Source organism: Felis catus, chromosome D1 (assembly GCF_018350175.1).
Source record: "Felis catus isolate Fca126 chromosome D1, F.catus_Fca126_mat1.0, whole genome shotgun sequence".
Classification (NCBI taxonomy): Eukaryota; Metazoa; Chordata; class Mammalia; order Carnivora; family Felidae; genus Felis; species Felis catus.
Window position 1 is genome coordinate 55279938 of NC_058377.1, and position 27722 is coordinate 55307659.

The 27722-nt window shown below is 57.8% G+C and overlaps 2 protein-coding genes and 1 non-coding gene across 7 annotated transcripts in view; 1 reads left to right on the forward strand and 2 right to left on the reverse strand.

Moving 5' to 3' along the window:
- The window catches only part of CAPN5 (calpain 5), a 53219-nt gene that overhangs the window by 19015 nt on the left and 6482 nt on the right, over nucleotides 1–27722 (reverse strand). For 3 of the 5 annotated variants that reach the window (XM_023239405.2, XM_023239406.2, XM_045038701.1), the window contains exons 2-3: nucleotides 16676–16920; nucleotides 9902–10033 (exon numbers count right to left, since the gene is read on the reverse strand). In XM_023239405.2, coding sequence (XP_023095173.1) covers nucleotides 9902–10033; nucleotides 16676–16840 — 297 coding nt within the window. In that variant the 5' untranslated portion in view covers nucleotides 16841–16920. Of the gene's footprint in view, nucleotides 1–9901; nucleotides 10034–16675; nucleotides 16921–17126; nucleotides 17269–27722 lie in introns of those variants that run through there. The other 2 variants (XM_003992706.6, XM_045038702.1) reach the window with 2 other exon arrangements.
- Nucleotides 2981–9895, reverse strand: LOC101087865 (olfactory marker protein). Its single transcript, XM_023239407.2, has one exon. The coding sequence runs from the start codon at nucleotides 4259–4261 to the stop codon at nucleotides 3770–3772; it is 492 nt and encodes a 163-aa protein (XP_023095175.2). The 5' UTR covers nucleotides 4262–9895; the 3' UTR covers nucleotides 2981–3769.
- Nucleotides 25479–25563, forward strand: TRNAC-GCA. Its single transcript has one exon. It is a non-coding gene; the product is annotated as a tRNA-Cys (tRNA).

The following is a 27722-nucleotide window of genomic DNA, read 5'->3' on the forward strand; positions in this document are numbered from 1 at the left end:
CTCAGTTCGCAGCTTCTGATTCCAAGAGTCTCAAATTCCCGAGTTTCAGATGCCAGGACCGGACGAGGCCAGGAAGTTTGCCCCCCTCCCCCCCACACCCTTGGGAGAGCAGAGCCGCGTCGTTCACCAGCCGGAAAGCAGGAGGTGATGCACCTGCAGGGGCCCAGGGCTTCCTGTTCACAGGGCACAGCCAGACGCTCAGCTGCCCTCAGAGACCTGCGTGGGACCCCAGCCTTGAGGCAGCACCACCCCCCCCCGCCCCTGCTGGGCTCCCTGCTTCATTGTGAGGGCTAAAGATCCCCTCAGCTGTGCCCATCCTGAGCCTGGTGACAGTGTCGGAGAAGAATCCACACCCTCCTGTCCACTCTCCAACCAGAGCCAGGCCTGGCCCCTGCCCATCCCTCCCCACACTGTCTGCTCCCAGAAGCACTGGGCTGCTGTGTTGCATCAGGCAACTCCCTTCACCTCTCTGAACTCTGTGCTCCTCCTCTGTACACAGGTTGTCCTGACACTCCTCTCAGAATAACTGAAAAGTGAGACCATGTGTCTACAGTGACTGGGAGAGTAACAATGAGCAAACGGAGAGAGGGCGTCATGTACCAGCTCATGAGGGGCTCTGAGTGCTTTACTAACTCATTTAAGCTTCATACGGGCCCTACAAGGAGGCACCGTCATTAACTCCTGCCAACAGACGAGGAAACAGGCTCAGAGAGGCTGCCCAGGGTCACAGGTGGTCAGTGGCAGGCCCCTCGCCACTGCACACACTGCCTGGCAGGGGCGGGGGGGGGGTGGCGAAGGTCAGGAAACGGCAAGTGTCTTCACTCTGTGTTCTTGTGGGTTCCATGGAAAATGGGTCCTCATTTCCCGTCCACTGCACTCCTCCTGACCCAGTCTTGTCTCTGCCGGGGAGGAGAATAGGGGTGGAAGGACTGGGTTCCGTTGCCCCCACCCCTTCCAGAGGCATCTTTGGGAGTGGATGGAGGCTGTGGCTGGAAGGGCAGGGCTTGGGGAAGAGGAACAAGGTGGCCACAGCTGACCCGGGGAGGGCTCCAGGGTGCAGGGTGGGGATGTGAGACCTGGCTGCGGGGAGCATTTCAAAGTGAAGGTCATTCCCCAGCAAAACCCCAAGTGTGGCCCCTGAAGCAGGACCTGACCGTGGTCACTGGGAAGAAGCTGGTCTTGCCAGGGCCTGGGGCCTCAGGAGGGGTGGGGGCACCGTCCCCACCCCTTCCAGGGGGCCACAAAGTCTGGTGCACACATGTACCCCTCCTCTGGCCCCTCCATACCTTCTGTGACTTTGGGCAAGTGACCTCATCCTCTGGGCCTCTTTGTCTCTGCCCCAAAATGAGTGAGCTCCAGACAGATGACAAGGGGACAGAGTCCTAATGAAGGGTCAAGTGGGGCACTAAGGTGGTGTCTTATCTGGTCATCAGGGCAGGGGCTGCCCGAGGACTTGTATTAAATGGATGACAGAGGCTCAGTGAAACCCAAGCCTAGGTCTCACCACCACCACCCCCCCCCCCGCCACCCCTGCCACTCCCTGTCCCATCCGCCCCCTGCCCAGCCACCCTACAAGGGAGGGAGATTGTGCGTGGCTTGGTGCATCCCCACCCATCCCCTTTGGGCCCCACCTGCTGAGGACCAGATGCCGCCTCCCTGGGGCCCCAGCATGGCTCTCTCCACGTCCCATACAGAAGCTGGTCTGGGGGCCTCTGGAGAAAAAACTCTCAGGGGTGTTGGTACCTGGTTGGGTGTCGGGAGACCTGTTTCCAAACTCCATCCTGATGTCTGACCTTGGCCCAGTCACTTGACTGCTCTAGGTCTCATCTCTGAAAGCCGCAAGGCGGGTATGGGAATGTGGGAGAAGGCCCCGGAGGGGCGCTCAGGGCTATGAAGGGGCTGAAGAGGGCTGTCAGAGCTCCTGAAGCGGTGGGGGTGGCTCGCGGTGAGAGACTGCACACCGCGAGGCAGGGGAATAGAGGCTTTATTGGGGACACGCAGCGCACGGGGTGGATACGGTAGGGCAGAGTGGGGGTACAGGTAGTCTGCACCATGAGGGTCCCCAGAGCGGCAAAAAGGCAAAGGGCAGCGCCATCTCCAGGGGTCTGGACTCCCCTAGTTGTCAGCAGAGAAGGCAGGCAGGCATTGCTGGGACTTCAGGCCCCAGAGCTGAAAGTCAGAAACGACCACAGCCAATTCCCACCTAAAGAATCCCAAGGGACGCGTGGGTGGCTCAGTCACGAAGCGTCCGATTTCGGCTCAGGTCACGATCTCGCGGTTCACGGGCTCTAGCCCTGCGTCGGGCTCTGTGCTGACAGTGCAGAGCCTGCTTGGGCTTCTCTCTCTCCCTCTCTCTCTCTGCCCCACCCACACTTGCGTACTCTTTCCCTCTCCAAATAAATAAAACTTAAGAAAAAAAAAAAAAGAATCCCAACTCCAATACCTGCTCCTTGTCGCACATTTCCAGAGTGGGGGCTCGCCCTCCCAGCAGCCCCAGCCACTGGGACGGCTCTCAACCTCTATCTCTCGGGGTGTCTGTTCACAGGGCGCCCTGCAGCCCTCGATGGCTCTGCTCCGTGAGGAAAACGGGCCTGTTTCTGACAAGAACAAACCAGGGCTGGCCTGGAGACAGGGTGTTGGGGTCACTTCCTGAGGTGCCAGCCAGGCCTGCCCCTCCCTCAAAGAAGGCTCACTGGGCCTTCCCTGCCTGGGAACCTGGAAGAAACCTGACATCCCAGCAAAGAATCTACTGTCTCCTGCTCCAGAGCTCCCAGCTATCTAGCTTCCCCAGGCAGAGGGAGACCCCTTCACTATACTGTTCCCCACTTCATTGTATGAACCTCACAGGCTCTCAGCTCGGGGGGCCCCCCTCCCCAAGGCCATCTTGGCCAAGCCCCTGCCAAGGGCCACCCGCAAACCAGCTGGGCAACTACATAATAGATCATCTAAAATCAGACTTGCACACAGGGCAGGTACAGACTCTAGAACATAGCCTTATGAATATAGCGTGCTCTCTCTCAATATATATGCACAAGTACAGATAGAGACATCCCTCTGTAACATGCTATATGTCCTCTCCCTGACACTTCTCCCTCCTGACGTCGTTCTCCAAAGAGCAAGAGTTGGCAAGCATAGCTGCTAGCCTGCCAGTCACTCCCCACTGCCCAAATCAAGCCCCGCAACAGCAACCCTGCCTGAAGTCCCGAGGCCCCTGGGGCGTCATGGGACCACACCAGGCCCGGGCCAGGAGTAAGTGCCTTCCTGGGTCCTCAGGCTGAGTGTTCACCTCTGGGCTTCTGTCGCCAGGAGGGTACCAAATGCCCATGTGAGGATTCCCCAAGGAGGCCGCTCTGTCGTCAGTCTCCCCATCTCCCATCTCCAGAGGAAGCCCGATGGCGGGGAACTTGGATCTCTCTTTCTGTGTGTCTATGTCTGTCTCTCTCGGTCTCTTTGAGTCTCTGTCCGGACAGCGAAGCAGAGAGAAAACAAACGCGCTCGGCCCCCTCCATCTGCCCACACAAGGTCAACCAGGCTCCATGGTCTACAGCAGAAGCAGCAGCCACCGGTCGGTCCAGCTTCTAGACTACAAGTCCTTTGCGTCTTCCTCCCGTGAGCAGGAGCGCCAGCACCATGGAGAGGAGAGGAGGAAGGACACAGGCTCAGGGGGTCCCGGGCGAGCTGAGTACAGGCCAGCAGCTAGAAGAACGTCCTCAAACACACGCCTCGGGGCAGGGGGCACGGGGGGGGGGGCAGCAGCGAGCAGCTGCCGTCAGAGCTGGTTAAAGACCACGGAGGCCTTGAGGTTGGCGGGTTCCAGGCCCTCGCTGAAGGCGATGAGGAAGTACATGACCTTGCGGATCTTGGCCAGGTCCGACAGGCGCTCCCCGAACTCCAGGGCATCGGCCTCGTTCCAATCCATGGTGTCCGAGTCCTCCTTGTGCCAGAAGATGGCAGCAGGGTCCAGCAGCTGGCGCGTCATGAGGTTGGTGAGGTCGGGCGTCCAGTTCTGGGAGGTACCCGTGATGGTGACCTTGCCCGGCTTGTCCAGCACGACGTCCCAGCGCTCAAACTGCAGCTTCTGCTGCTGGACGAAGTCGAGGCGGTACACGGACTCGGCCGGCCGCAGCAGCTTCTCGCCGTCCTGGCGCTTCTCCCCGCGCTGCTTCAGGCTCTCCACGCGCAGCCGCATCTGCCTGGTCAGGTTGTGGTCCAGGACCAGGGGCATGTTGAGCTGCGGCGGCTTGGGCCCGTCCTCCGCCATGCCCAGCTGCTGCTGCTCCTCCGCCGTCTGGGAGCCCGGTGTGCCGGGGCCTCGCTGCCAGGGCGAGAGGCCACCAAAGACGCCCCACCTACCCCTCCGCCCTCCCCCGTCCCCTCCCCTCTTGGCCACTGGCCCTTCCCGGCCCTGCCCAACCCTCAAAATGGGGGTGGGAGTCCCCAAACGCCTCCTCTCTACGCCTCGAAGAGGCCGTAACACAGGCACTGCAGGCAGGCGGGAGGCGGCCGGGCTCCTCGGGGACCAGACTGCTGATGTCACTTGCTGTGGTAACCGCCCCGACTACCTGACTCCCAGGGAAGGGCTGGAAGGAGGGGGAGGTGGGGCAGAAAGAAGGGGCGGGAGGTGGGGAGCAGCCGCTCACTGTAAGGAGAGAGGCTTTACTGGGGACACCCTGGCAGGAGGGTAGGGGGGAGCAAGGAAGGAGAGGCCTACTGATTTGAGATGTAAAGTCACCCTAGCCGAACCCTGTAGCCACTCGGACCCAGAGTCACCCTCACCACTCCACACTCAACCCCCAAGGCTGATCCCATTCCCAGGGTCCCTGAGAATCCTCCCCCCAGCCCCACTACCGGGACTGCCCTGGCCACCACCATCTCTGACCTAAACCCCTGTCCCCAAACTTCAGAGGTCATCAGAATCAGCTGCAGGACTGAAACACGATTGCTGGGCTCCAGCCCCAGCGCTTCTGACTTAACAGGGCGGACGAGGCCTAGGAATCTGCACTTCGACCAGCCTCCCGGGTGATGCTGATGCGGCCGGTCCAGGGACGGTGCTTGGAGAATCACTGACCCACGTGATTCCTGCCTGCCGGCCCTGCCTCCACGCTGCACCCCACGGCAGCCCCACGCCCAGGTCTCCTCCCACTAGAATCCCACCACTTATTCCACCTATATCAAGCCTCAGTCTCCCCCGGGAGACTTGAGGCCGAGGAAGAATCTGACAAACGTCCCTATCTCCAGTGTCTGAGAGGTGGAAGCAGTTCAGCTATTACGTTCCGGTCAATGGACGAAGTGGAATACGTGAGTGCATCTGGGAGCGGGGTAGGGGAGAGGGGAAGGTGCCATGACATGCCACACGCAGAAAAGAGGACAGAGGCACAGGCCAAAGTGTTAAGAGCTGAAAACGATCTGAAGGGTCTAGTGGACCACAAGCACAGACCACTGCTAGATGGAGGCTAAATCAGCCAGTGGGATCTTGGGCTACGTGAACAAGAGTGTCACCAAGGTCACCAAGGGAGACAGAGCATCTGGTCCTGTTAAGATAACACCTCGAGCCCTGAGGTCAGCTCTGGGGGTCGCTGGTGGCAATTCCCCGAGGGTATTCGAGAGAATGCAAGAGGTCAAACTGCCTGACCCTCACAGAACCTTTCTAGCTGCAGGGAGCAACACGGCTGAGGAATTACTGTTAAATTAAGCCAGCACCCAGAACAGAGCATGCCACACAGGAGGTCCTGGGAAAATGCTTGTTGAATGAATAATGAATAAATAACACCGGTAAGAGAACTGATGTGTTAGGGGCCAAGGTCGACCAGAGGAAGACATCTGCGTAGATGGGAGGGAACAGAGACATGACTGAAGCCAAAAATGAGGTTTGGGGGCAGGTGTGTGTCAAAGTGCAGGATGAGGGAGATGCCTGGAAGGTGAGGGCGGCTGAGGGTGAAGGCTGATGGGGATACAGACAGGATCTGAGGCTGGGATGGTGAGGGCGGGGTGCCAGCCGCACGGGCAGAGGAATCCCTGGGACACAGCAGTATTTGGGGTGGAAAAGGCTGGGGAATTGGTGGTGCCGAGCCCTCGGTGCCTGGGTGGCAGCTGGGTCGCTGTGGAGCGTAGGGAGCAAATGGCATAAGCCTGGAGGGGTTTACAAGTGGAGGGTGCGGTCTGGAAGCAGCACTGAGGAAAGAGAGGATGCCAGCCCCATCTCTGGACCTGTGGGATGCTGGGGGAGGCGTTCAGTTTCTACTGGTGGGGACCCTGGGGAGAGCCTGGTCTCGGCCTGGCCGGGTTACCGACCCACCGGAGGAGGCTGAAGGTGGAAGTCGTCTGGGCCTCAGACACACAGGGCAGGAGGGAGGGGCGGCGAGAGGTGAGGAAGGCCCGAGTGGGAAGGGAGGAGAGGAAGGGGGCAGGAGGCTGCAGGTGGGGCTGGGCCCACTGCCATCCACAGATCTCTGCTCCGCCCCCAGACACCTTGGGAAGACCCACTAAAGCCTGGCATAGGGATGAACGCAGGAGAAAAGCAAGGGACCAAGTTGCATATGTGATTGCAAAACTACATACTGAAAAACAAAACAAACACCCCTTTAACCCCAACTGGAAAAACTGACGAGAAGGAACTACAGTAACCCCTTAACGCTGGCTGTTTCTGGCTGAAGAAAACCTTAAGCAACGTTGTATTTATTCAAACCTTCTGTCCCCAGTACCTAGAATGGTGCTCGGGGCATAGCTGGTGCTCAGTTAAACTGGGATGAGTGAACTGCCACGAAGCTAAAGGGCATGAAATGCACTTGTAACAGGGGCAGGGGTGGGATGGGAACCATTTTAAATAGAACTAAAAAAGAGCCCAAGCCCTGCCACCAGGTGCCTCTCCCAGGCCGAGCCCCAGGACCGGCCACCCCCCAACACTCCCCTCTCAGACATCCAGGCCCTCACTTTCTCTCTGCTCTCTTCTTCTCCTCTGGCCAGAGAGGCTCGGGGCAGGGATCAGGCCTGGACTGCACCAGACTCTGGGGGAGGTGAGCTCACAAAGGACCTTGGGTCTGGCTTGGGCCAGGTCACGCTTGATAGCAGACGCCCTGTCCCACTGTCACATCCTGATTTCTGGTCCACAAAACCTGGTCACCCGAAAGCCCACTGTCCCACCCCTCAGAGGATGTACAGTCAAGGTGAGGAGACCAATATGCCCCTACCAGGGATCCCATAGGAGGGGGAGGCCCACTGCCAAGGAGTGCATCACAGAACAGAGAAACAGGCGGGGCACACAGAGGTGGGGCAGGGAGGAGGATTTAACACGTGTAAATTGCCGTGAAATGCCACAGGTCCCCCCCGCCCCCCCCAACAGGCTCTTTCTTCCTCCTACAACCCTGGGGACTGGAAAGGTCAGGCTGACACCAAGGCAAGGGGTAGGAACCTGACCTGCCCGATGGCATGTAACGACATGGACCCCAGCCAGAATCACACCCAGGCCTGGCTGGTTTCAAATCCTGTGCCCGCCAGCCCCAGGCTGCACCAAGAACTAGAGGTAAGGGGGTGGCTTCCTGGAGGAGGGAGTACGGGTGTTGAGGGCACGATGCAGCAGCATGTGAGGTTAGGCATCCCCAGAGTGAGGAGGCTGGGGGGAGCAGGGGTGCAGCTCAGGCCGAGCACCCCTGTTCCATGGAGGAAACAGGGTGGGGCAGGGGAGGCCCTGCAGGGTAACGGGCCCTAAAGTGAGGGGTGACAACAAACAGGGCCCGGTCAGCAGGGACAGGAGGGGAGGCAAGGCACAGTAATAAGCTCCCCAGGGCCTCCTGCCTCCTTCTAGGACCCGGGAGCTGTCACCACAACAGCACCCGGAGGCAGAGTGCAATTAGCCAGGAGCACTTTGCTCTACTCCAGCCCCCTGGGGACCCAAGCTCCTGGAGATCTGCCTCCTGGCCCTTGAAGGCTCGAGACCAGCCAGGCCCGGTGCCCTGACGTCCTGCAGGAGGAAGCTTCAGCCCACAGACGAACACAGACCTGCCACAGCATGGATGACAGACCTCCCGTCTGTGGGTTTGGGGCCCCTTCCTCCACTCACTAGATGGGGAGCTGCCCCAGGGCACTGCCTAAGGCCAGGCCCAGCACAGAGCACACAGCAAACTGAGGCTCCTCCCTACAATGGCTAGAGAGCCCATTCCCCAGGAGGGGACACAGCGGGTCAGGCTCTGGCCCCACGAGACACAGGGTAGGAAAGCGGGCTTTGGGGCTGCTGGCCAGTAGCTGGGTCCAACAAATCGGAGAAGGGCTCTGCTCTCAAAACTTTCTTGAGCATTCTCTGTGCCAGGCTCCTGCTGGGCTCACCGACAAGATGTAGCTGGGCCAGCTTTGCCCAGGGGGAGCTCATCTCAAGAAGGGAGACCACAGGTAAACAGGTGATTATAGGGCAGGTGGGAAGTATAGGGCCAGCCCTGAAGGATTCCTGTGTGCCACCTCCAGCCCCAGACGGAGCCCTGACCAGACTAGGGGTGGGCTCAGAGGCAGGAGGACCTTGCTCTGGGCTCAGAGAAGCAGGTTGGAGCCTGGAATCAGGGGGGCAAGGATAGCTCTATACCCAGCGAACAGCACTGGGCCCCAACCCCAGTGAAACGATCCCACATGTGGCTCTCTGAGGCCCTCCCAACGTGGACATCCTACAACTACCCATGTCTACAGGCTTCAGCAGTGGCCTTTGCTGAGGGCCCTACAGCACCCGTGTCCCTACAGACCATCAGGAGCCAGGCTCCAGGAATACCCACCCCAGGGTGGCTTTGAAAGGTCACGTCCCCGTCCAGAAGACATGAAAATAGAACACCTGCGACAGTCCCAGCCTCAGCTAAGGGCACAGCTCCCTCTGATGGCTGAGGGACGCCACAGACAGTAAGAACAAACGCACTGCTCCTTGGTCCCTGCTTGCCTGGGAATACCCATTATGTTGTACGAATATTAATTATCATAACACTGGCAATGCAGACACCATTCCCTGAGCACTGCACCCTGAGAACAGTATCTCGTTTTGCCCTAACAAACTCCCTGAGAGGGAGCTATCCTCATATCCTGGTTTTCCGGATGAGTAACCGGAGCTAATAGCGACCACATGGCGAGGCGGGGGCTCCAACCCAAGCCATAAGGCCGAGGTGCCCGGAGCTGGTCAGCCCTGCCGCCAGTTCCTCGTAGGAAGAGCAGGAAGGGCCGGGGTGAGCAAGGGGCAACGACCTGTATCTGCTGACACGGGAACCCAGGATGCAGTCCCAGCTGATTACTCTTCAGAGACCAGCACTCCAGCGTCTACTCCAGCAGCCCTGCCTCCCCAAGAAGGGACCGTGCAGTGTGGGGGTAAGGGGCTGCACTGCCGAGTGCTGTCACAAGCGGGCGGAGCGTCACGAGAGAGCCAGTTCTTCCCAGCCTAAACTCTTGGTGCCGCTCGAGAACATCAGTGCTTGGAACCAAGAATCACGGAACAAAATCATTTGAACCACTTCTGCTGACCAAGTGAGGAAACTGAGAACAAGATAAGGGCAAGGACTGGCCAAGTCTCGACAGCAGGTACTGGCAGGGGGTCTCCTGAACCCCAATGACTGGGGTCTCCACACTGCACATGATTCAGGTCGCTTCCACATTTCACAGGTGAATTTTCCACCAAGTGGCTACGGGGACGCTGTGGGCCCCCACATGTCAGGTGGGGACACAACCGAAGGCCCCTGGGAGCCACACAGCTTGCCAGCACCTAGGTCTGGGGATCCTCAGCTGGCAGGTGAGGGAAAGGTGATTCTGCTGCTCAGCCAACGCCAGGAGCCCTGGTGTCACCCCGCGCCCCACCCCTGCACAAGTGTTCATAAAGTCACCTCTGCAAGTTCAGGCTGCACCTTCCCTGTCCAAGCGGTGAGGGCCCCACCCCACACCTCACCTTTTGCCACAGTGACTCCCGGGAGGCGAGTGACGAGCAGGCCGCCACAAACCAACAGTTGCCCACTTGGCCCTGGTGCAGGTCGTGGGAGCTGATGCCGTCCACAAAAAGGCGGGGGTCCTCACATATGTCCTGCGGAGAAGCCAAGAGGAGACCTCACTGTCAGCGTGGAGATTCGCCACCTCCCCTGACAGACTGGGGGGCCCCCTGAGCAGCCAGTTGGTTTTCTCCGAATCCAGCTCCCCCCTCACACCAGGTGCGGCCTGGAATGCCCTTCTCCCATCGCCCGACTGAAGAACTCTGCCCTTCTCCCAGAGGTTCAAATTGATCAGATGCTATGGAAGGTCTTTGGGGGACTGGACCCTGGGCACCCCCTTTCTCCTGCCCTCCATGGTCTTCCCCAACCAGCCAGGGGTCGGTTCCCATCATGCTCCTCATCCTCCAGCATCAGCAGCCCTGCAGCACCCACACCAGCCCACCCCCAGGGCCCCCCTCACAAAGAGGGTGGGGCCCCAGGGGGGAGACAAACACCCCACAGGTGATGAACGAGTGGCAAAGGCAGGGAGGAGCAGGGAGCTGACCATGCCAGGCCTCACGCGGGCACATCCTCAGGCTATCTCGCTGGATCCTCAACCCACCCCAAGAGTGTGGGGTTGTTACCCTATTCTATGGATAAGCAATGAAGGTTCAGAGAAGGGCAGTGATTTGTCAAGGGCACACAGCAAGGAATACTGAGCAGAGCCGTTGAGCAGACATCCACAGAGCTTCTGGAATGCCTTTCGTGTGTCCAGTGTGGGCCCAACGGGTCAGCGGGGGCAGGGGCTGGGCATGACAGCAGTTTCCTTCCCCTTCCCAGTCCGGGTCTCTGCTTGGGGCATGCGTGTGCCCGCCTGTGTCCCGAAGCATCTATACTCCACGGAGCTGGGAGGCAGTGGGAGGTGGTAAACACTGAGACATACCTACCATGTGCCAGGCATCCTGCTGGCACTACGATCAATCCTCACCATGATCCTGAGAGGTGGGTACTGTGCCCATTGTACAGATGAGGAAACTGAGGCCCAGAGAGGTGGAACAACACGCCCCAGACACACAGCTGGGTCTGCCTCCCTATCAGCTGGTTCAATCACAACCCAGCTACTGAGGTCCTACCGCACGCAGCCAGTAGAAGTCAGCAGAGTCAGGAAGATGGAAGTCAAATTCCTGTTTCCCATTTACTGGCTGTGCAACTTTGGGCCGGTGGCTCAACCTCTCTCAGCCTCCATTTCCTCACCTGTGCAAAGGAAGCAGATGATTATTCCTGCAGGGCTGTGTAAGGACTCCATGGATTATGGAAGCCGGGCACTCGGCAGGGAAAACGGGGCAAAGGGCTATCGGTCCTCACTAAGGCATCTGGGACTCCGGTTGTCACCTCTGCCTGGGAAAACCTGGGTTTTGGAGGGCCAGATTAAAGGCCAAAACTCCCCCGAGGGTGTGAACAGCTCCAGATAGGACTCCAGGGTGACCCAGAGCCAAGCCACAATTATGGCTTCCCCATAGTACAGACTGTGGGATGCCACAGGTCTGAGTAATATTGCCCCAGGTCACGGAAACACGGCAAGGCTGTGCTATCAGGAAGCAAGGGCAGCAAGAAGCCTTGCCTCCCTCCCCGCTGCCCTCCTTATCTTACTTCCTAGGCTCTGGCCCACACCCAGCTAGACTGGAGCCAGACGGAGCCATGACTTAGCATCTGCCTCCCTAGAACGGCAGGCAGGGTGGGAGTGGAGGGGCGCCTCATATCCGCAGATCCCAGCCACATCCGCAGCACGGGAGAAGAGACAGCCACCACTTGGCATCACCAGGGTCTGCAGAGATGACCTCCTAGTACCCCTCCCCTTCAGATCTTCCCGCCAAGGCCCTGGACAGAGACAGAACGGCCCATCCGTTCTCAGAGGAGGATGCTGAGGCCCAGCAGGCAGTGACACTCAAGGTCACCAGGGCCAGGATCTCAAGACCTATGTCTAGCCTTCCACCTTTCTTGGGCTATCGAGTAGGCACAGAGCACAGAACTAGTCAGGGAAATTCCGGGCCAGGGGGAGGGCCCTTGAGGAGGAAGAGCTTGACCCCGTCATGTGCCCACAGCTATGACAGCAGGAACCCAGGCTGCCGGGAGGCGGTTACGCCAACACAGCAGACATGGAGAGGGTTGGTGGCTAGGGAGGCTCGACTCCAAATTCACCCCAAGATGGGATCCAGCCACAGCGCTGAGACGCACGCCTTCTGACACCATGCTCGTCTGGGCTCCCGGCCACCTGTCTCCCGTCCACACGGTCCACACTGAGGTTTGCCTTTGGGCCACCCCACCGGCCTGCGAGCTCCAGGGCAGGGCCCAGGCCCGACTCCGCCCACCCCACGACCAGGGCCGGGAGCAGGGCTCGGCAGGTTCTGCTGGGGCTGTAGGCAGGATCCCGGCGAGAGAGGGCAAAGTGGCACACAGGACTGGACCGGTCAGGCAACTGCTGTGAGCCCCAGGCCAAGCCGTCCCCCAGGGCTAGGAGGTGACAGCTCCTCTCCTCCACATATTTCTCTCTGGGGCATGGCCTTCTACGCTTTCTACAGCTTCTACGCCTGCAGTCACCTCTCTTGCCTCTCAGCCTTCAGCCAGTCAGACCGGCTCCACCGGACACAGTTCAGAGCCCAGAACCATCTCCCTCTGGGGCACAATATGAACCTCAGGTTTGCAGGCCCGGTGCACAAACAGGAATGCAGCAAGACAGCGGACCCAGGGCACATTCTGCCTCCCCTTCCACCCTGCTCATCTGTCACCTCCCTCTAGGGATCTGAGATCGAGATAGGAATCGACCACACAGCCGGGGAAAGGCCAGGGAAGGAAGCAGTCCCTCTGTCTGCCTGGGACACAGGAGAAGAGGGCAGGTGCTCAGGAGCACTAGCCTGTGCCCCACCCCCTCTGCAACAGACCTGCCTCTCCATCCCCCATCCCCTGCTTCACCTCTCTTCCCACAGCAGTCCCCTCCTGCAAGGCCACCCAAGCACACGCACAGAAGGGAATTTTTCTGGAGGGGTGGTGCAGAGGCCCAGACGGCTGGCCCTGGTGAATCTACCTGTTCCATGGCACAGGGGCCTACCATCCAGCACAGCCAAGGAGTGGGGTCTTCACCAAGTGCTTGCGTGATGAACATGAGCCCAGGGCTCGGGGCTGGGGACCACTAGGCCACCTTGGGAGAATTCAGGGAGGTTCTAAAACACATCTGTTTGTGGAACCCCTACTTGTTCTCTTTGGTTCCCTTTGGTCCCTTTGGTTCCACCAAAGGACCTCCATGCAAACTTATCTCCAGAGATGGGGAGAGGCTGGATGGGGCAGCAGGTGCTCTGTCCCCACAGAGATGAAAAGGGGCCCCTACTAAGGCCCTGCGCCTGAGAGAGGAGGCAGCCCTTCATACCTCCACACTCTCGGGATTCCCCCTGAGTCACAGGCCTCGCTGACAGTGTTCCTCTCTTATCTCCCTGGCCAGGACTGTGGGAGGCCAGCAGGCCTTGCCAAACTGGAAGGAACAAAGAAACAATGAACCCAGAGGGGTGAGCCATAAGACAGGTGCCCTGGGTGGGTAATGAGGCGGACAAGGCCTGGCCCCACCCACAAGACAGGGGTCTTTCCAGGCAGGGCGAGCTCTGGGTCCTCAACCCGGGGTTGGCAAGGAGCAGGTGGGTGAGAGAGGGAGCCGGTTTGTCATGTGTCCCCCTTGTGTTGACACCACAGATACCTCAAGTCCTTTCAACCTCCAGCAACCATGATCAGCAAGTTATTCTCCCCATTTACAGATGAGGCAACTAAGGCCAAGGTCATACCTCCCACGGCCCTGCCGGGAGGGAGGGCCAAGTCCATCTGAATGAAAAACCAGCCTCCTCGTTCCATTTTGGGAGAAAGCAGGCCAGCAGGGAGGGAGGCTGACTGAGGAGATCGTCAAGAACAGAGAGGCCATTGGGGCGCCTGGGTGGCGCAGTCGGTTAAGCATCCGACTTCAGCCAGGTCACGATCTCGCGGTCCGTGGGTTCGAGCCCTGCGTCGGGCTCTGGGCTGATGGCTCAGAGCCTGGAGCCTGTTTCCGATTCTGTGTCTCCCTCTCTCTCTGCCCCTCCCCCGTTCATGCTCTGTCTCTCTCTGTCCCAAAAATAAATAAACGTTGAAAAAAAAAAAAAAAAAAAAAAAGAACAGAGAGGCCATGATACTGACCAACCTAAACGAGAGGGGCTGAAGGTGACATGGGAGAAAGAAGGCCTTCCCAGGGGCTGCCCAGAAAGGGCTCTTTGCTCTATTTGTAAACAGTCAGGTCACAGGCCCCAGGAAGTAGGACTCCATGGAAACACGGCCGCCTCAGGACAAAGTTCCATCTCACTGGCCAAGAACCAAGCAGCTGGGAGTTCATGGTCACCCCACTGGGCTAGTCTCGCCCCACCCGCCTGAGGCAAGCCGGGACTGACTTTCTACTCCACCGACCGCCCATCCTGATGGTGTGGTGAGGGCCCGCCTGCTATTCGAGCCTGCACCACCCAGCAGGCACCGCTCACACACCCACCATCCTGCACACCCCGATCCACACAGTCTGGCCTCCTCATCCAACACCACTCGGCCGTGCCTGGCCTTGAACCGCCTCCCAAACCCAGAACTGATCCCCCACAGCCACCTCCGAGCTGCACTCGGGCATCTCCCAGCCGACACCAACCACCACGGCAGGGGCAGCTCTGCTCCTCCTCTTTCAGTGTCTAGAAAGGACCGGACACCAAGCCCAGTGGGGAAGGCAGTGAAGAAGGGGGCAGCATGGTAGGACTCCCAAACTGGCCGGGAAAGGGGCCCAGAGAGGGCAGGTGACTCCACCAGGATCACACAGCAGGGGGAGGCCGAGCCCAGCCATGTTGGCATTTCCTTCCCTAGCACAGCAAGCCCAGCTTTCCCCAGCCATGCCTCGCCAGCCTCCTTCAGAGGCGCAGATCTAAAATGTCTGGGTGCTGGCCAGAGGGCAGGACAAGGGCAGCAAAGGGGTGGAGTGAGGAAGGCAGAGAGCTCAAGTGTCTCCCCCTCCAACACACACACACACACACACACACACCCAAGGCCTCACAAAGGCCCTTTGAGGCTGGTCTCCTTCCCCACCCACCAGACAAAGGAGGGAGAGGAAGGCGTGGGGGTAGGGGTTCTGAGAGGCAAGAATCTTGTGGCCAGGAGGCTTCTGGGAGTTCTGAAGAATCAAGGCAGCTCACAGGGCCGAAGTGAAAGGTCTGGTGTCAGGGTGGAGGGCCAGGCGAGGCAGGACTCCTGGGTCCCAGCCTGGCTCTGTTACCGACTCCCTGGGCAATCAGGGCATTGCCTCCCCCTTCTGGCCTCAGTTTCTCCACCTCTCAGGTACCCCAGTCCAAGAAAATACACAGGATTTTTTGAAGTGGAAGGGACTTGAGATCATAGCCTAGGAAAGGGGCGTGAAAACTAAATTCCATTTTCCCAAGATGTCTAGGAGGCTGGAGGGAAATTTGTAAAATGCAAATCTGACCCTGTCACACCCCACAGAAAGCCTCGCCTTCCAGGGCTCCCACGGCCCCACAGCGCACCAGCCCCACTGACCCTAGGACCCAGGCTTCCTCGTCCCCTACGTTCCTGCCACGTCCCAAATAAGCCTGAGGGTTTCAAGTCTCCCACCCTTTCTGCACTGTGCTGCCTCACCCTTCAACAGTGAGATGCCTCTTCGGATTCGTGGGCAGCAGGGCACAGCACAGTCCCCTGCACAAACGTCCCTCCCGTGTGACCAACTCAACACCAGCAGCCTCCCAGTCACCCAGGTCCCAGGGGTGCCCACTCTCACACGTAGGAATCGGGGTGGAAAGTGGATGAAATCATGTCATGAGGCCAAACACTTCTGCTCAACACGGTCTAGCCTCGGCGACCAAGGCTGGGGCGGGGGTGGACAGCCAGACAGATGCCGCGGAATTCACCGCTCTCAACAGTGATGGTGCCAGCTGCCTGGACTGGGTGCCAGGTGCGGGGCCAGACTTGTTCATGTGCTATCTCTTCTAATGCTCCCAACAGCCCTGTAAGGTGCTATTGTTTTTGTTTTTGTTTTTTTAATTTTTTTTTTTTAACATTTATTTATTTTTGAGACAGAGAGAGACAGAGCATGAACGGGGGAGGGTCAGAGACAGGGAGACACAGAATCCGAAACAGGATCCAGGCTCTGAGCTGTCAGCACAGAGCCCGACGCGGGGCTCGAACTCACGGACCGCACGGAACGCGAGATCATGACCTGAGCCGAAGTCTGCGCTTAACCGACTGAGCCACCCAGGCGCCCCAGGTGCTATTGTTTTTCACTACTATTAACTATTTACCATAATAAATACTTTCATTTGCAGCAAATGACTGTTCCAAAACCATCATGAAAATAATCAGCAAACTCCTTACACTTCACCGTCACTCTACATTTTACTAAAAATAGGTCACATCCACATTCACCTCATTTTTGGCCCAACACCACCCTGGGAGAAGGGTGGCAGGGCGGAGGGCCCCATTTGCCCTGTGAGGAAGTTGAGGCCCAGAGAGGGGGCGAAATCCCGGCCAGGCAGTGATGGCCACAGGGTCAGGGCCCATGCTCGTGCTCCCTATCCAGGTGAAACCCCGCAGCAGGAGGGTCCTCCGCTTTCTCAGCCACCCCGGGGGGGACCTCAGGATGACCAGCCACCGCCCTGTCCCCCGCAGGCTGCTCGCCTCAGTTCCGGTTGTGACCAGACACTGACCTTGGGCCGCTTCCACCTGACAGTGGGCCCCGGGGTGCCCTTGTAGTACAGGGAGTCGTCGGTGGCTGGGAAGTTGGGGTCCTCGAAGAGCACCTTCCTGCGCAGACAGGCCCGCTTCAGGGCGGAGTAGTTCTGGTCCTCGTAGGGCTTCACACACGAGAACATGGTGGCGGCTACCCCAGCAGGGGAGGCCGAGACAAGGCAGCAGAGAGCTTAGGTGGGGACGTGGGTGGCTCCGGGGGCACCTGGGAGGACAGGAAGGTGAGGAGATCATCACTTACCGAGGACTGGAGGACCCCAGGCACACAGAGTCAGGTGACCCTCGTGTGCCCTCCCTGTGGCCCTGTGAAGCGGCCCCCTCATCCCCAGATGACAGGCCAGGAGCCGAGAGGCTCAGAAGCGGGGACAGACACAGCTGCTACTTGCACAACAGGGACAGGAACCAACTGACCTGACTCCACATCCTGAATCCTCTCATTTCTGATGCTTAGAGGGGGCGCCAGCCCACAGGCAGGCCAAGGGCACAAGCACAGCGATGCTGGGGCTGCCTGGCCACACCCACCTGCTCCTTCCTTTGTCACCAGCCTTTCCTAGACCTGCCAGGGCCGAGTCAGGCTCATGGCCGACTCAGCAGCTCCCTGGCTGGTGCCGCACACGCAGGAAAGCAGCAGCACCGCCTCCAAGCTTCTCTCCCCTGGACCCTCCCCGCGTGGCAAAGGCACATTTCTGTCCCCCGTGGAGGGCGCCCCCCTCCAGCCATCCATCCATCGTTTACATTCTCTGTCAGCCCCACCCTCTAGCAAGCACTGCCTTCTGGAATAAACATCTCCTCCTCCTCAATCCTACTGACCTAACCTCCCCTGAGGCCCCCCATCCCTCACTCCTAACCTCCCATCCTCCCAAGCCAGACTCTCGCTGATGACCTCCCAGACCTCACAAAGGCTCACTCCTGAACAGTCTCATCTGGGTCCCCAGGGGCGACGGCACTGCTTCTGGCCCTTCCCCCACCTCTGGCCTCCCTCTTCCCCTGGGGGCTCTGGGGGGCTGCACCAAGCCGTGTTCTGCTCACCATCTCTGCCTGATGACCCCCATCTCCCTGTGTTCAGCCTGGGCCCCTCTTCTAGGCCCCCAACCGGGCCACCCCTATGAGGTCCCGGGGTTGCCCACAGCCATCAATCCCAGACTAAACCCTTCGCCTCCCTCCACACCTCCCCAGGATTCTGGTCCCAGGAAGCAGGACCGTAAGCACCCATTAGACCGGAAGCCCCCAGAGAGCAGGGTCCACTTGATTTGCTCCTCCTGTGCATGCGGCCCCTGCACCGAGCTCGACACAGAAGGAGGCTGTACACGTCAGCATCCTCCCTGCAACCCCCCTCAAGCTTGTAGCCACAGGTAACCAAACTGGAGGGCCACTGACCGGAGCGACAGGGCCAGGGAAGCCCTTCAGGAGGGGGCGGGGTGGGGAGGGGCCTGACGCATGCTCAGAGGACCAGGATCTGACAGCCCCTGTATCTCAGACTCCATCTGGGCTGCTGGCAGAGCTCCACCCCCGCCGTCCGGGTCTACGCATCCTGGGGCCTGCCCAGGCAACACTGCAATCCCACTGGGGCACAGGCCCTGACTTCCCAGCCCAGCTGAGGGAAACCGAGGCAAGGTATGCTGGCTTCTGGGGTGAACACAAGTCTGAAAACAAGACTGACGTGGGTGCCAGTCCCAACTGCGCCTCTCACCTGCTGTGTGGCCTTGAACAAGTCTCCCTCTCTGAGTGCCCATTTTCTCAGCTCCACAATGGGAGCGATATTGCTTTAAGAACCGGAAGATGCCATTGCTGAGAAGACAGCTTAGCAGGCCAGAGAGAGGGGGATGAGAAGAGGAGGACACAAGTCACCTCTCATTGCCAAGAGAGCAGCTCCGTCTCTCGGGCACCTGCCATGTGCAACCCAGCAGGCAAGAGGCAGTATAGGAAAACAGTGCTGGGAAGTCGTTCGCCGCGTCCATTTTTCAGGAAAGGAAACTGAGACTCAGGGGAGGGGCCTTGCCCACATTCCATGGCAGAGCCTGGACTTGAACTCACATCTTTTGGTGCCTCCACCTTGGCCTGGTGACCCCGTGGCACAGGAGAAAAGGGCTGATTCCACACACTCTGGCTGCGCCAGGTTCACGGGAAGGGAAAGACGAGGGATGTGACGGGGAAGGGAGTAGCAGGAAGGGCAGGGGGTGAGATGGGCGGTGAGTGTGGAACTCGGAGGGGCAGCAGGGTGAGCAAGGAGGGCTCACGGTCCCTGGCCGCCAAGGACACACGGCCACTTCACCTTCTGCCCCACATCCATACGGGGCCTGCTTGCTCTGCTGCTGTGTGACCTCAGGCCAACCACTTAACCTCTCTGGCCCCGCCTCTTCCAGGAAGGCCCAAAACACTTTCAGCCTGGGAGGCCTTAGGGAAAGAAGAGGGGAGCCTGGAGAGCCAGCCCCTGGACTTCTGACACACAGCCACTCAGGGGAGTCATTAGCATCACAGCTTCCAGCAGGGCCTGGTCAGGAAGCAATTAACGCTGTAAGAATCAGATCAAAGAAGCTGAAAGCAGGATCCCAGAAATCAGCTCTAGCAGTTCCAAATTCAGAGCCCAGAGGGCCCAGGGAGAGGGAGCAAGCTGGCTGAGGCGGCACAGCCAGGTGGGCCGGAGAATGAAGATTCTGGTGGCCCTCCAGGCCACATGGTGGTCAACGCTCCCAGGAGGCTCTGCTCCCAGGGAGGCCGGAAACAGGAAAGCCTGGCTGGGCCCAGGCCAGGAGAATGGGGGCCAGGCCTGGCTGGAGGTCCAGCCCTGGCTCATCTCTCCAGCCTCACCCCTGCCAGCAAGGCTGCCCCAGCCTACTTAGGCCAGGCTCTTCAGCCCCAGCCTTTCTTTGCACAGCCTGTACCTCATGACGACTGTCCTCTCACACCTTCGGCATGCCCCAAGAGTACCTCCCACTCCACCCATTGAGTCAACACTCCCACGGGGTCATGGAGTCAACATGAGCTCTGCCCCCCCTCCCGACAGGCCGCGCGGAAACCAAGAGTCAGGAAAGCCGGCTTCCAGATCTGGGGGCTCTTCTCAGGGCTCTTCTCTCTGGGCCTGAGTTTGGAGCATGGCACACCCCGCTTCTGAATGCCTTCACACTGTGCGTGAACCCGCACTGACAGGAGAGTCCGAGTTTCCCAGCCGCTTTCAGCAGCCCTCGTCCCTCTGCCCCTGCCACGCTCACCCCACCCCTACCATTCTCCACGCCACGTTCAGTGCTACGAACCCCCTGCAGTTCCTGTAGTTCCTGTGCACGCACCGTTCCTTCCACATGTGCATACCCGGAGAACCGGTCATGTTTCAAGGCTCAGCCCAAGTGCCTCCCTCCCACCCCCAGCCCGTCTCCTCTCCCCCTCCACAGGACGGGAAAGCCTGTGACGGCACCCGTTACATCATGCCCCATCTGCGTAGGACTTATCCATCTCCCCGGCCCAGCCTACACCCCTGCAGGGCAGGGCCCGTGTCTGGCTCCTCTCTGTAACCTCAGGGTCCAGCACTGGGGGCAGGTTCAATACATCTGTATTGAGAGAGAGCCAACACGGGGGATGTCGGAATCCCTTCGTGGATGGGAAAAACAGGCTCAAAGCGTGGCAGGGACTCCCAGAGAGGGTCAGCTTGCCGCATCTGAGCCGCACCAGCTCTCAGGTCCTGAAGGCAGGGCCTGCCCCTTCCCACGGCCCCCCTCCCTCCGACTCCCACTGCAGCACCCTCACCCCTGCTGTTGAGGGCGCTTCACAGCTGCACCCGGACACTCCAGGCAGCCAGCGCTTCTCCAGCTCTCGGCGGAGAGCTGGCTCTAGTTCCCCGATATCCTACGCTGTGCGACCCTGGACAGGCCACAACACGTCTCTGGTCTGCGTGGTCCTCATCTGGAAGGAAGCGCTCACGTGCCAGGGTCTCTGGGGGGACCAAAGGAGACACTGCCGCACCGAACTGCATTTTGTATGCTTCGATGCGCGTGCTCCTGAGGGATGTCGATGCTGACGTCTGGGACGCGCCTACAATGTGTCCACGGCCCTGCCAGCAGGGCGAGAGCAATTCAGGCTTCCGCCCCCAAAGCGCTTCCTGGTCGAGCGTGGCCAGAAGACACAAGGCACGTGGAATATGTCACCTCAGAGATTCCGGCAAGAGCGACGCAAGGAAGCGTTCACAGAGGCCTGGTCCCGGAAGTCGGCTGTTCTTTAGGAAAGGCCATTCCAGGCAGAGGGAACAGCTCGAGCAAAGTCTCAGCGGCAGGCAGCGCGAGGTGATTCAGACCCAGCCGGGCAGAGTGGGGGCTGCCGACTGAGCACAGGGTGCTAACCTGGGTCAGAACGAGGGCCTGAGAGCACCCACCAGGGAGCTCAGAGAAACCACTTTTCCGGCAGGTCGGTAAGACTTGAGCTCGAGTCCTGACTGCACCACTTAGCACTGCACATCCTTGGACAAGCTGTTAACGCCTCAGGGAAAGACAGGGAAAGGTGCCCTGGGCACCTCACCCTGGGAATGGTGTGTACCCACTTCCAGGCGGCTGCTGTTGTTCCCTGGGCCTCGAGAGGTGGTGGGCATGGCCCAGCTGTGCACAGGGCGGAGTGAGGGCTCATCTGAGGTCACGCTGAGCCAGCTGCGGGAGGAAGCTGACGCCAGTGAGCCCTCCCTCGATGCTACGGCCACCACAGCCAGGGAGGAACCGGAGAGAGAGTCTGGTCCCATTTTATAGATGAGAACATCGAGGAATGTGTCCCAAATCTGCCACCCATTAGCTGGATCCCAAGCTTCCAGACTCCTTATCACACCAGGGCTTTTCAAAGCAGGGCCCCGATTAACATTGTGATCACTTTAGGGGGTACTTTGACGTGGCGGTAAAGACGTCAGTCAGGAAGCTGTTCCCCATCCCGTTCTCTCTCAAGGACTCTCTCTGAAGGAGAATTCGGTTTGGTCCAGCGTGTCAATCCCTTGTGGCCCCTGCGCACCTATACTTGCCGAAGGAGGATCAGGCCAGGCTCAGAACACCAGCATCTGGCCAAAAGTGAATGGATTTTTCTGCTGTTTTTCCTTTATTTTTAAGTACCAGTTACCTTGTACCTATGGAGAGTAATACTGACTTTCTTTTTTTTTAAGTTTATTTATTTTGAGAGAGCGAGAGAGCATGCATGCGCACGCACACACACACACACACACACACACACACACACACACGAGCAAGGAAGGGGCAGAGAGAGAAAGAATCCCAAGCAGGCTGTGCACCCAGCACAGAGCCCAATGTAGGGCTCAATCTCACGACCCTGAGATCATGACCTGGGCCGAAACCAAGAGTCAGACACTTACCTGACTGAGCCACCCAGGCGCCCCATTACTGTCTTTCCATTTACAGCAGACAGTTTCCTTTAAGAAATACTAAGGACAAAGGAAGTTGACTTAAAGAAAACCGTGAAGTTCACAGTGGTGTCGGGGAAGCCTCAGCAGTACACGGAGCCCTGGAGGGCAGGGTGCAGCTGAGGAAGGAGCGAGACAGTGGTCCAGAGCCCTGCGGCAGGGGGCAGGTCACCTGACCTCTCTGGGCCTCAGGCCTCTCCTCTAAGAGGTAGGATAAAGAAGCCAGCACACAGAGGGCCAAGAACAGCCACGGCCATTTGAAGAAGAGCATGCTAGAGGATTCACACTAGCAGTTAATAAACCCTACCACAGGGGCACAGGGTGGCTCAATCAGTTAAGCGTCCGGCTCTTGGTTTTGGCTCAGGTCATGATCTCACAGTTTGTGGGTTCGAGCCCCACGTCGGTCTCTGTGCTGACAGCTCAGAGCCTGGAGCCTGCTTCGGATTCTGTGTCTCACTCTCTCTCTTCCCCTCCCCCACTTGTGCTCTCTCTCTCCCTCTCTCTCAAAAATAAATTAAAATGTAAAAAACAATTTTCCAAAAAAAAAAAAAAAGACCTAAAGACCTATCATAAAGCTCTAATAATTTAGACAGTGTAGTATTGGCACAGGAGAGACAAACAGACCAAGGGAACATAGAAAGCCCAGAAAAAGGCCACAAGTAGGACACCAGGTTTATGACAAAGGTGACATCATGGTGCGTTGGGAAAAGGATGGTCTTTTCGATGAGTGGTGCTGGGTCGACTAGTTAGCCATATGGAAAAAGATTCATCTTGACTCGTACTCCCCCATTATACACAAAAAAACAGTTCCACGTAGATTGCAAATCTAACCAAAAGGGAAAACAATAAAGCTTTTTGAAGAAAACAGAAGAAAAAGAGCATACGGGAGGAAGCAATCAACAAAATTAAAAGGCAGACTACGGAACGGGAGAAGGTATTTCCAAAAGACGTACCTGGTAAAAAGTTAGTAACCAAAATCTATAAAGAACCTATCAAATTCAACACCCAAAAAACAAACAACCCAGTTAAGAAATGGGCAGAAGACATGAATATTTTTCCAAAGAAGACATCCAGATGGCTAACAGACACGTGAAAAGATGTTCAACATCACTCATCATCAGGAAGATACGAATCTAAACTACAATGAGATATCACCTCACACCTGTCAGAATGGCTAAAATTAACAACTCAGAAAACAACAGATGTTGGTGAGGATGTGGAGAAGGGGAAAGCCTCTTCTTCTATTGGTGGGAACGCAAACTGGTGCAGCCACTCTGGAAAACAGCATGGAGGTTCCTCAAAAAGTTAAAAATAGAACAAGCCTATGATTCGGTAATTCCACTAGGTATTTACTCAAAGGATACAAAAACACAGATTCGAAAGGGTACGTACACCTCAATGTGTATAGCCGCATTATCAACAATAGCCAAATTATGGAAAGAGCCCAAGTGTCCACCGACTAACGAATGAATAAAAAAGATGTGGTATGTGTACACAATGGAATATTACTCAGCCACCAAAAGGAGTGAAACCTTGCCTTTTGCAACGATGTGGATGGAGCTAGAGTGTATTATAGTGTATTACGCTAAGAGTAATAAAGTCAGTTAAAGACAAATACCACATGATTTCACTCAGATGTGGAATTTAAGAAACCAAACAAATGAGCAGATGGGAAGAGGGGGGTAAGAGAGAGGGAGACAAACCATGAGACTCTTTACAACAGAGAACAAACGGAGGCTTGCTGGAAGGGTGTTGGGTGGGGGACAGGCTACATGTATGATGGGTACTAAGGAGGGCACTTGTTGGCATGAGCACTGGGTGTTACACGTAAATGATGAATCACTAAATCCTACTCCTGAAAACAATACTACACTACACGTTAACTAACCAAAATTTAAATTACAACTTGAAGAGAAAAAGAAGAAAGAGATTATGTCCAAATGGCCAATAAAATGAGAAGAAAAAGCCCTCAACTGATAAAATGAGAAGAAAAAGCCCTCAACTGATAAAATGAGAAGAAAAAGCCCTCAACTGATAAAATGAGAAGAAAAAGCCCTCAACTTCGCTAGTCATCAAGGAAATGCAAATTAAAACTGCGATGAGATACCGCTACACCCCCACCAGAATGACTACAGGGAAAACCACCACACAGACACACAGACACACACACACACACACACACACACAGACACACACACACACACACACACACACACACTGCCTAAGCACACAGCTCTTCCACATTGACGGTGGAAGTATGAATGGGTACAACCGCTTTGCAAAACCATCTGACCCTATCTATTAAAGCTGAACAAAGGCGTCACTCGGCAATTCTACTCGTAAGTGTACAATGAAGAGAAACACAAGCACCTGTTCACCGGAAGGCCTGTACAAGAATGTTTATCACAGCAGTGTTTGTTACAGCTGAAAATCGGGAAAAAAAAACCCAATGTCCATCAACAGAAGAGAGGATAAATACAGCGTTGCAATGGAATAGCATCCAGCAGTGAAAATGAACAAATGATTGCTGCACACAATTCTAGGGATGGATCTCACAAGCAAAACATTAGGCAAGAGAAGCAACACTGCGATCCCATTTATGTAAAATTGGAAAGCAGGCATAACCCATCTCTGGTGACTACAAGGCAGGATAGGGGCTATCTCTGGGGGCAGTGACTGCAAGGGGCTTGCAGGGACTTCTGGATCTCTGATAATACTGCTTCTTGATCTGGGTGGTGCTGCATGGGTGTGGTCACTGGGCTGTGCGCCTGAACTTCATGCGGTTCCACAGGGCAGTTATGCTTTAATAAAAAGCCACTGCAATGGCCCTAGGAAGAAGGGCTGGCTGAATCTAGTGACCCCGATTCTGCCAGGTCTGGACCCCTGGAGGGGTATGGCACCCAGAGTGGGTGGGACAACCTGGGGTGGAGAGCGGGGAAGGAGCCCCGTGCTGCGTCCTGGCCTGGCCTTGTTACACACAGGCTGTGACCTTCTGCGGGCCTCTGCCTCCATCTTTCAGAACACTGTGGCTTTGACACTGCGAGGGCTCGAACCCAAGAGAGGGTCCCACAAGGTGAGGTTGGTACCCTTGTACCCCAACCAGGCACACACCTCCAAGGTCTCCTCTCTGAGAAGGGGGTGCCAGTCCAGGACCCTAGGAGACACTCCAGGGAAGGTGCTCAGGGAAAGGAGCTGGGTCGACCCAGAGTGGCAGTGTGGGTGGAAGAGGTCACAGGTGAGGCTCACCGGTCCTGGAACATCAGCAGACACTGGGCTCCCTCTGAGGTGACAGAGAAGTGAGGAAGGTGCTGGGCAGGTGAGGGACCTGAGACCCATCTGGCTGTCACATGGAGAAGGCACTAGCAAAGTTCAAGCCTAGGGGTGCCTGGGTGGCTCAGTCGGTTGAGTGTCTGACTGCAGCTCAGGTTGTGATCTCACAGTCCATGGGTTCGAGTCCCGTGTTGGGCTCTGTGCTGACCGCTCAGAGCCTGGAGCCTGCTTCGGATTCTGTTGTCTCCTAGTCTCTGTGACCCCGCCCCCACTCGCACTCTGTCTCTCTCTCAAAAGTAAATAAACATTAAAAAAAAAAGTGCAAGGCTAGAGCAGTAAAATGAGAAGGCAGGCCACAGGACTTGAAACGACAGACTCGTGTGTAAATGGAGGGAAGGCAATTTCTAGAGCTGCATGAGAGGGAGACTCAACTTTCCTTGGTGAGCAGCTGGTTGTGGGGGTGAAAGGGAGAACACAGGAAGGCCTGCTGGGGGCTCCCCCTCTGAGCCGTGATTGCCCGTACGCCACAGTGGGGAGCCCAATCCTGCAGCCTGAGCCCGGCACAGTGGGCTTCATCCAGCGCCAGCCAAAAGAACCAACGATGCCCCACACCCACAGCCGGGCAACCAAAACCTCTCATCCATCCCCCCACCTCCCTTCCTCGACCTCCCACTACATCCCACTCTAGGCAACAGGTGCCGCCCCCCCCCTCGTCACATGGTCAAAGATGGACAGAACAGCTGCATCTAATTCAAGGACACAGACAATGCCAACGTTCAGATCTTTGCTGACACCCATTCAGCTGGGCCTGAGCTAACAAAGAGGGTCAGATCCTCAAAGATGTCCCAGGGGAGGAGGAGCACAGACAGACAGACAGACAGACATGACATATACCACGAACCAAGCCAGATACTCAGCGGTCAGTGCTCCCAGGAGTAAGGCGTGCTGCAGGTTGGTTCACAGGGACAGGAAAAACGGTGGTGTCCCTTCCAGAGGGAACCAGAGCAGGGCTTGAAGGCTGGGCCACACCAGGCATGGGGAGAGCAGGCAGGATGCACTTGAGACGGAGGGAGGCCAGGGTGTGGAGTGGCGAATGGGGAAAGCTGGCAGGACCAGCTCTGCGCGGCTGGGATGCCAGGCTGCTGGGCTCGGGCTCATCCTGAGGGCACAGGGGAGCCAAGGAGGGGCGGAGGGGGTAGACGCTGAGGAAAGAGGCTGAGGCAGCGACCCGGTCGGGGACAGCTGTGGCCTGAGCCGGCACAGAGCGGGCCAGGTGCAAGGGAGAAGCCTGGAAAGGGAGAGCCTCAGCTTTGTGAGTGTATGCACCCCCTTTTATCCCACAGCGCACCCCCGTTCTCCTCTTGCCCCCCCGAGCTACCATTTCACTAACAAGCTGAAGGCATCTGTGTGTGTTCTGGCCTCTGGCAGGTACTGGGGACCGAGGAAAGGATGGCAGGGGAGGGGAGGGAAAGTGTGCAAGGAAGGCGAACTGGGCCACAGGTTCACACTCCAGTTCACGCTCGTTAGGGCTCCGGGCTCCAGCAGCAGGGCCAGGGGGCTGGGCCCAGTGAGTCACTCCAGCCAACGCCAGGCAGCCTGGCACCGGGGCTGGGAAATCCTGTCTTTCTTCTCCACTCCCTTCCCCTTATCGTTCCTGTGTCCGAACCGGTCTCCACCCAGCCGTGGTGATCTTTTCAAACACAGAAACCCAATGCTTGAAGTACACGGAGGGCCTAAAGGGCAGGGCCAGGCAAGTCTGGGGCACAGGGTCTCTCTCTGGTCCTGGGGCGCTGATGAACCCCCGGCAGTGCACTTGAGGGAAAAGCCAGCTTTGGGGCTGGCTCGCCGTGTGGTCCTGGCTGAGTCCCGAGGCCTCCGGCGCATAGCTGTTCCTCACTGGGCCGTGGGTCCCTCGACAGGGTGGCTGAGGAGCCCGGGCACCCCAGCAAGCAGGCACACCTGGGAGAGGAACCTCCAAAAGGGGGGTTCCAGCCTGGGCTCTGCTGGGGTGAGGGCGGGGACAGGAGGAAGCTGGGACAGAGGAAGGAGCCACACTCCTGGAGGCGGGGGCTTCCCTGGGCAGGGGCCGGGCTCCAGGCAGGGCAAGCAGCTGGCTCACTGGTTCGGGCACTGAGAACCCCAGGGCCACTGGTCACCCTAGCTTGGAGCTCCCAGCCCCGCACCACACCCTGCCTGCTGAGAAGGTGCTGAGGGAGGCATAGATGCAGCTGCCACCCACCAGGGGCTGTTCTCTCTCCTACCTGGGTGGATGGGGGTGATATTTGGAGCGGCAGCTCCCTCCCCGCAAGGGAAACAACCTGACAGAACGAGAGTTCATCAGGTCACTGAAGCCACCT

Bases quoted from the DNA above. Each gene is read 5' to 3' on its own strand.
- LOC101087865 (XM_023239407.2), bottom strand. From the start codon at position 4,261: ATGGCGGAGGACGGGCCCAAGCCGCCGCAGCTCAACATGCCCCTGGTC.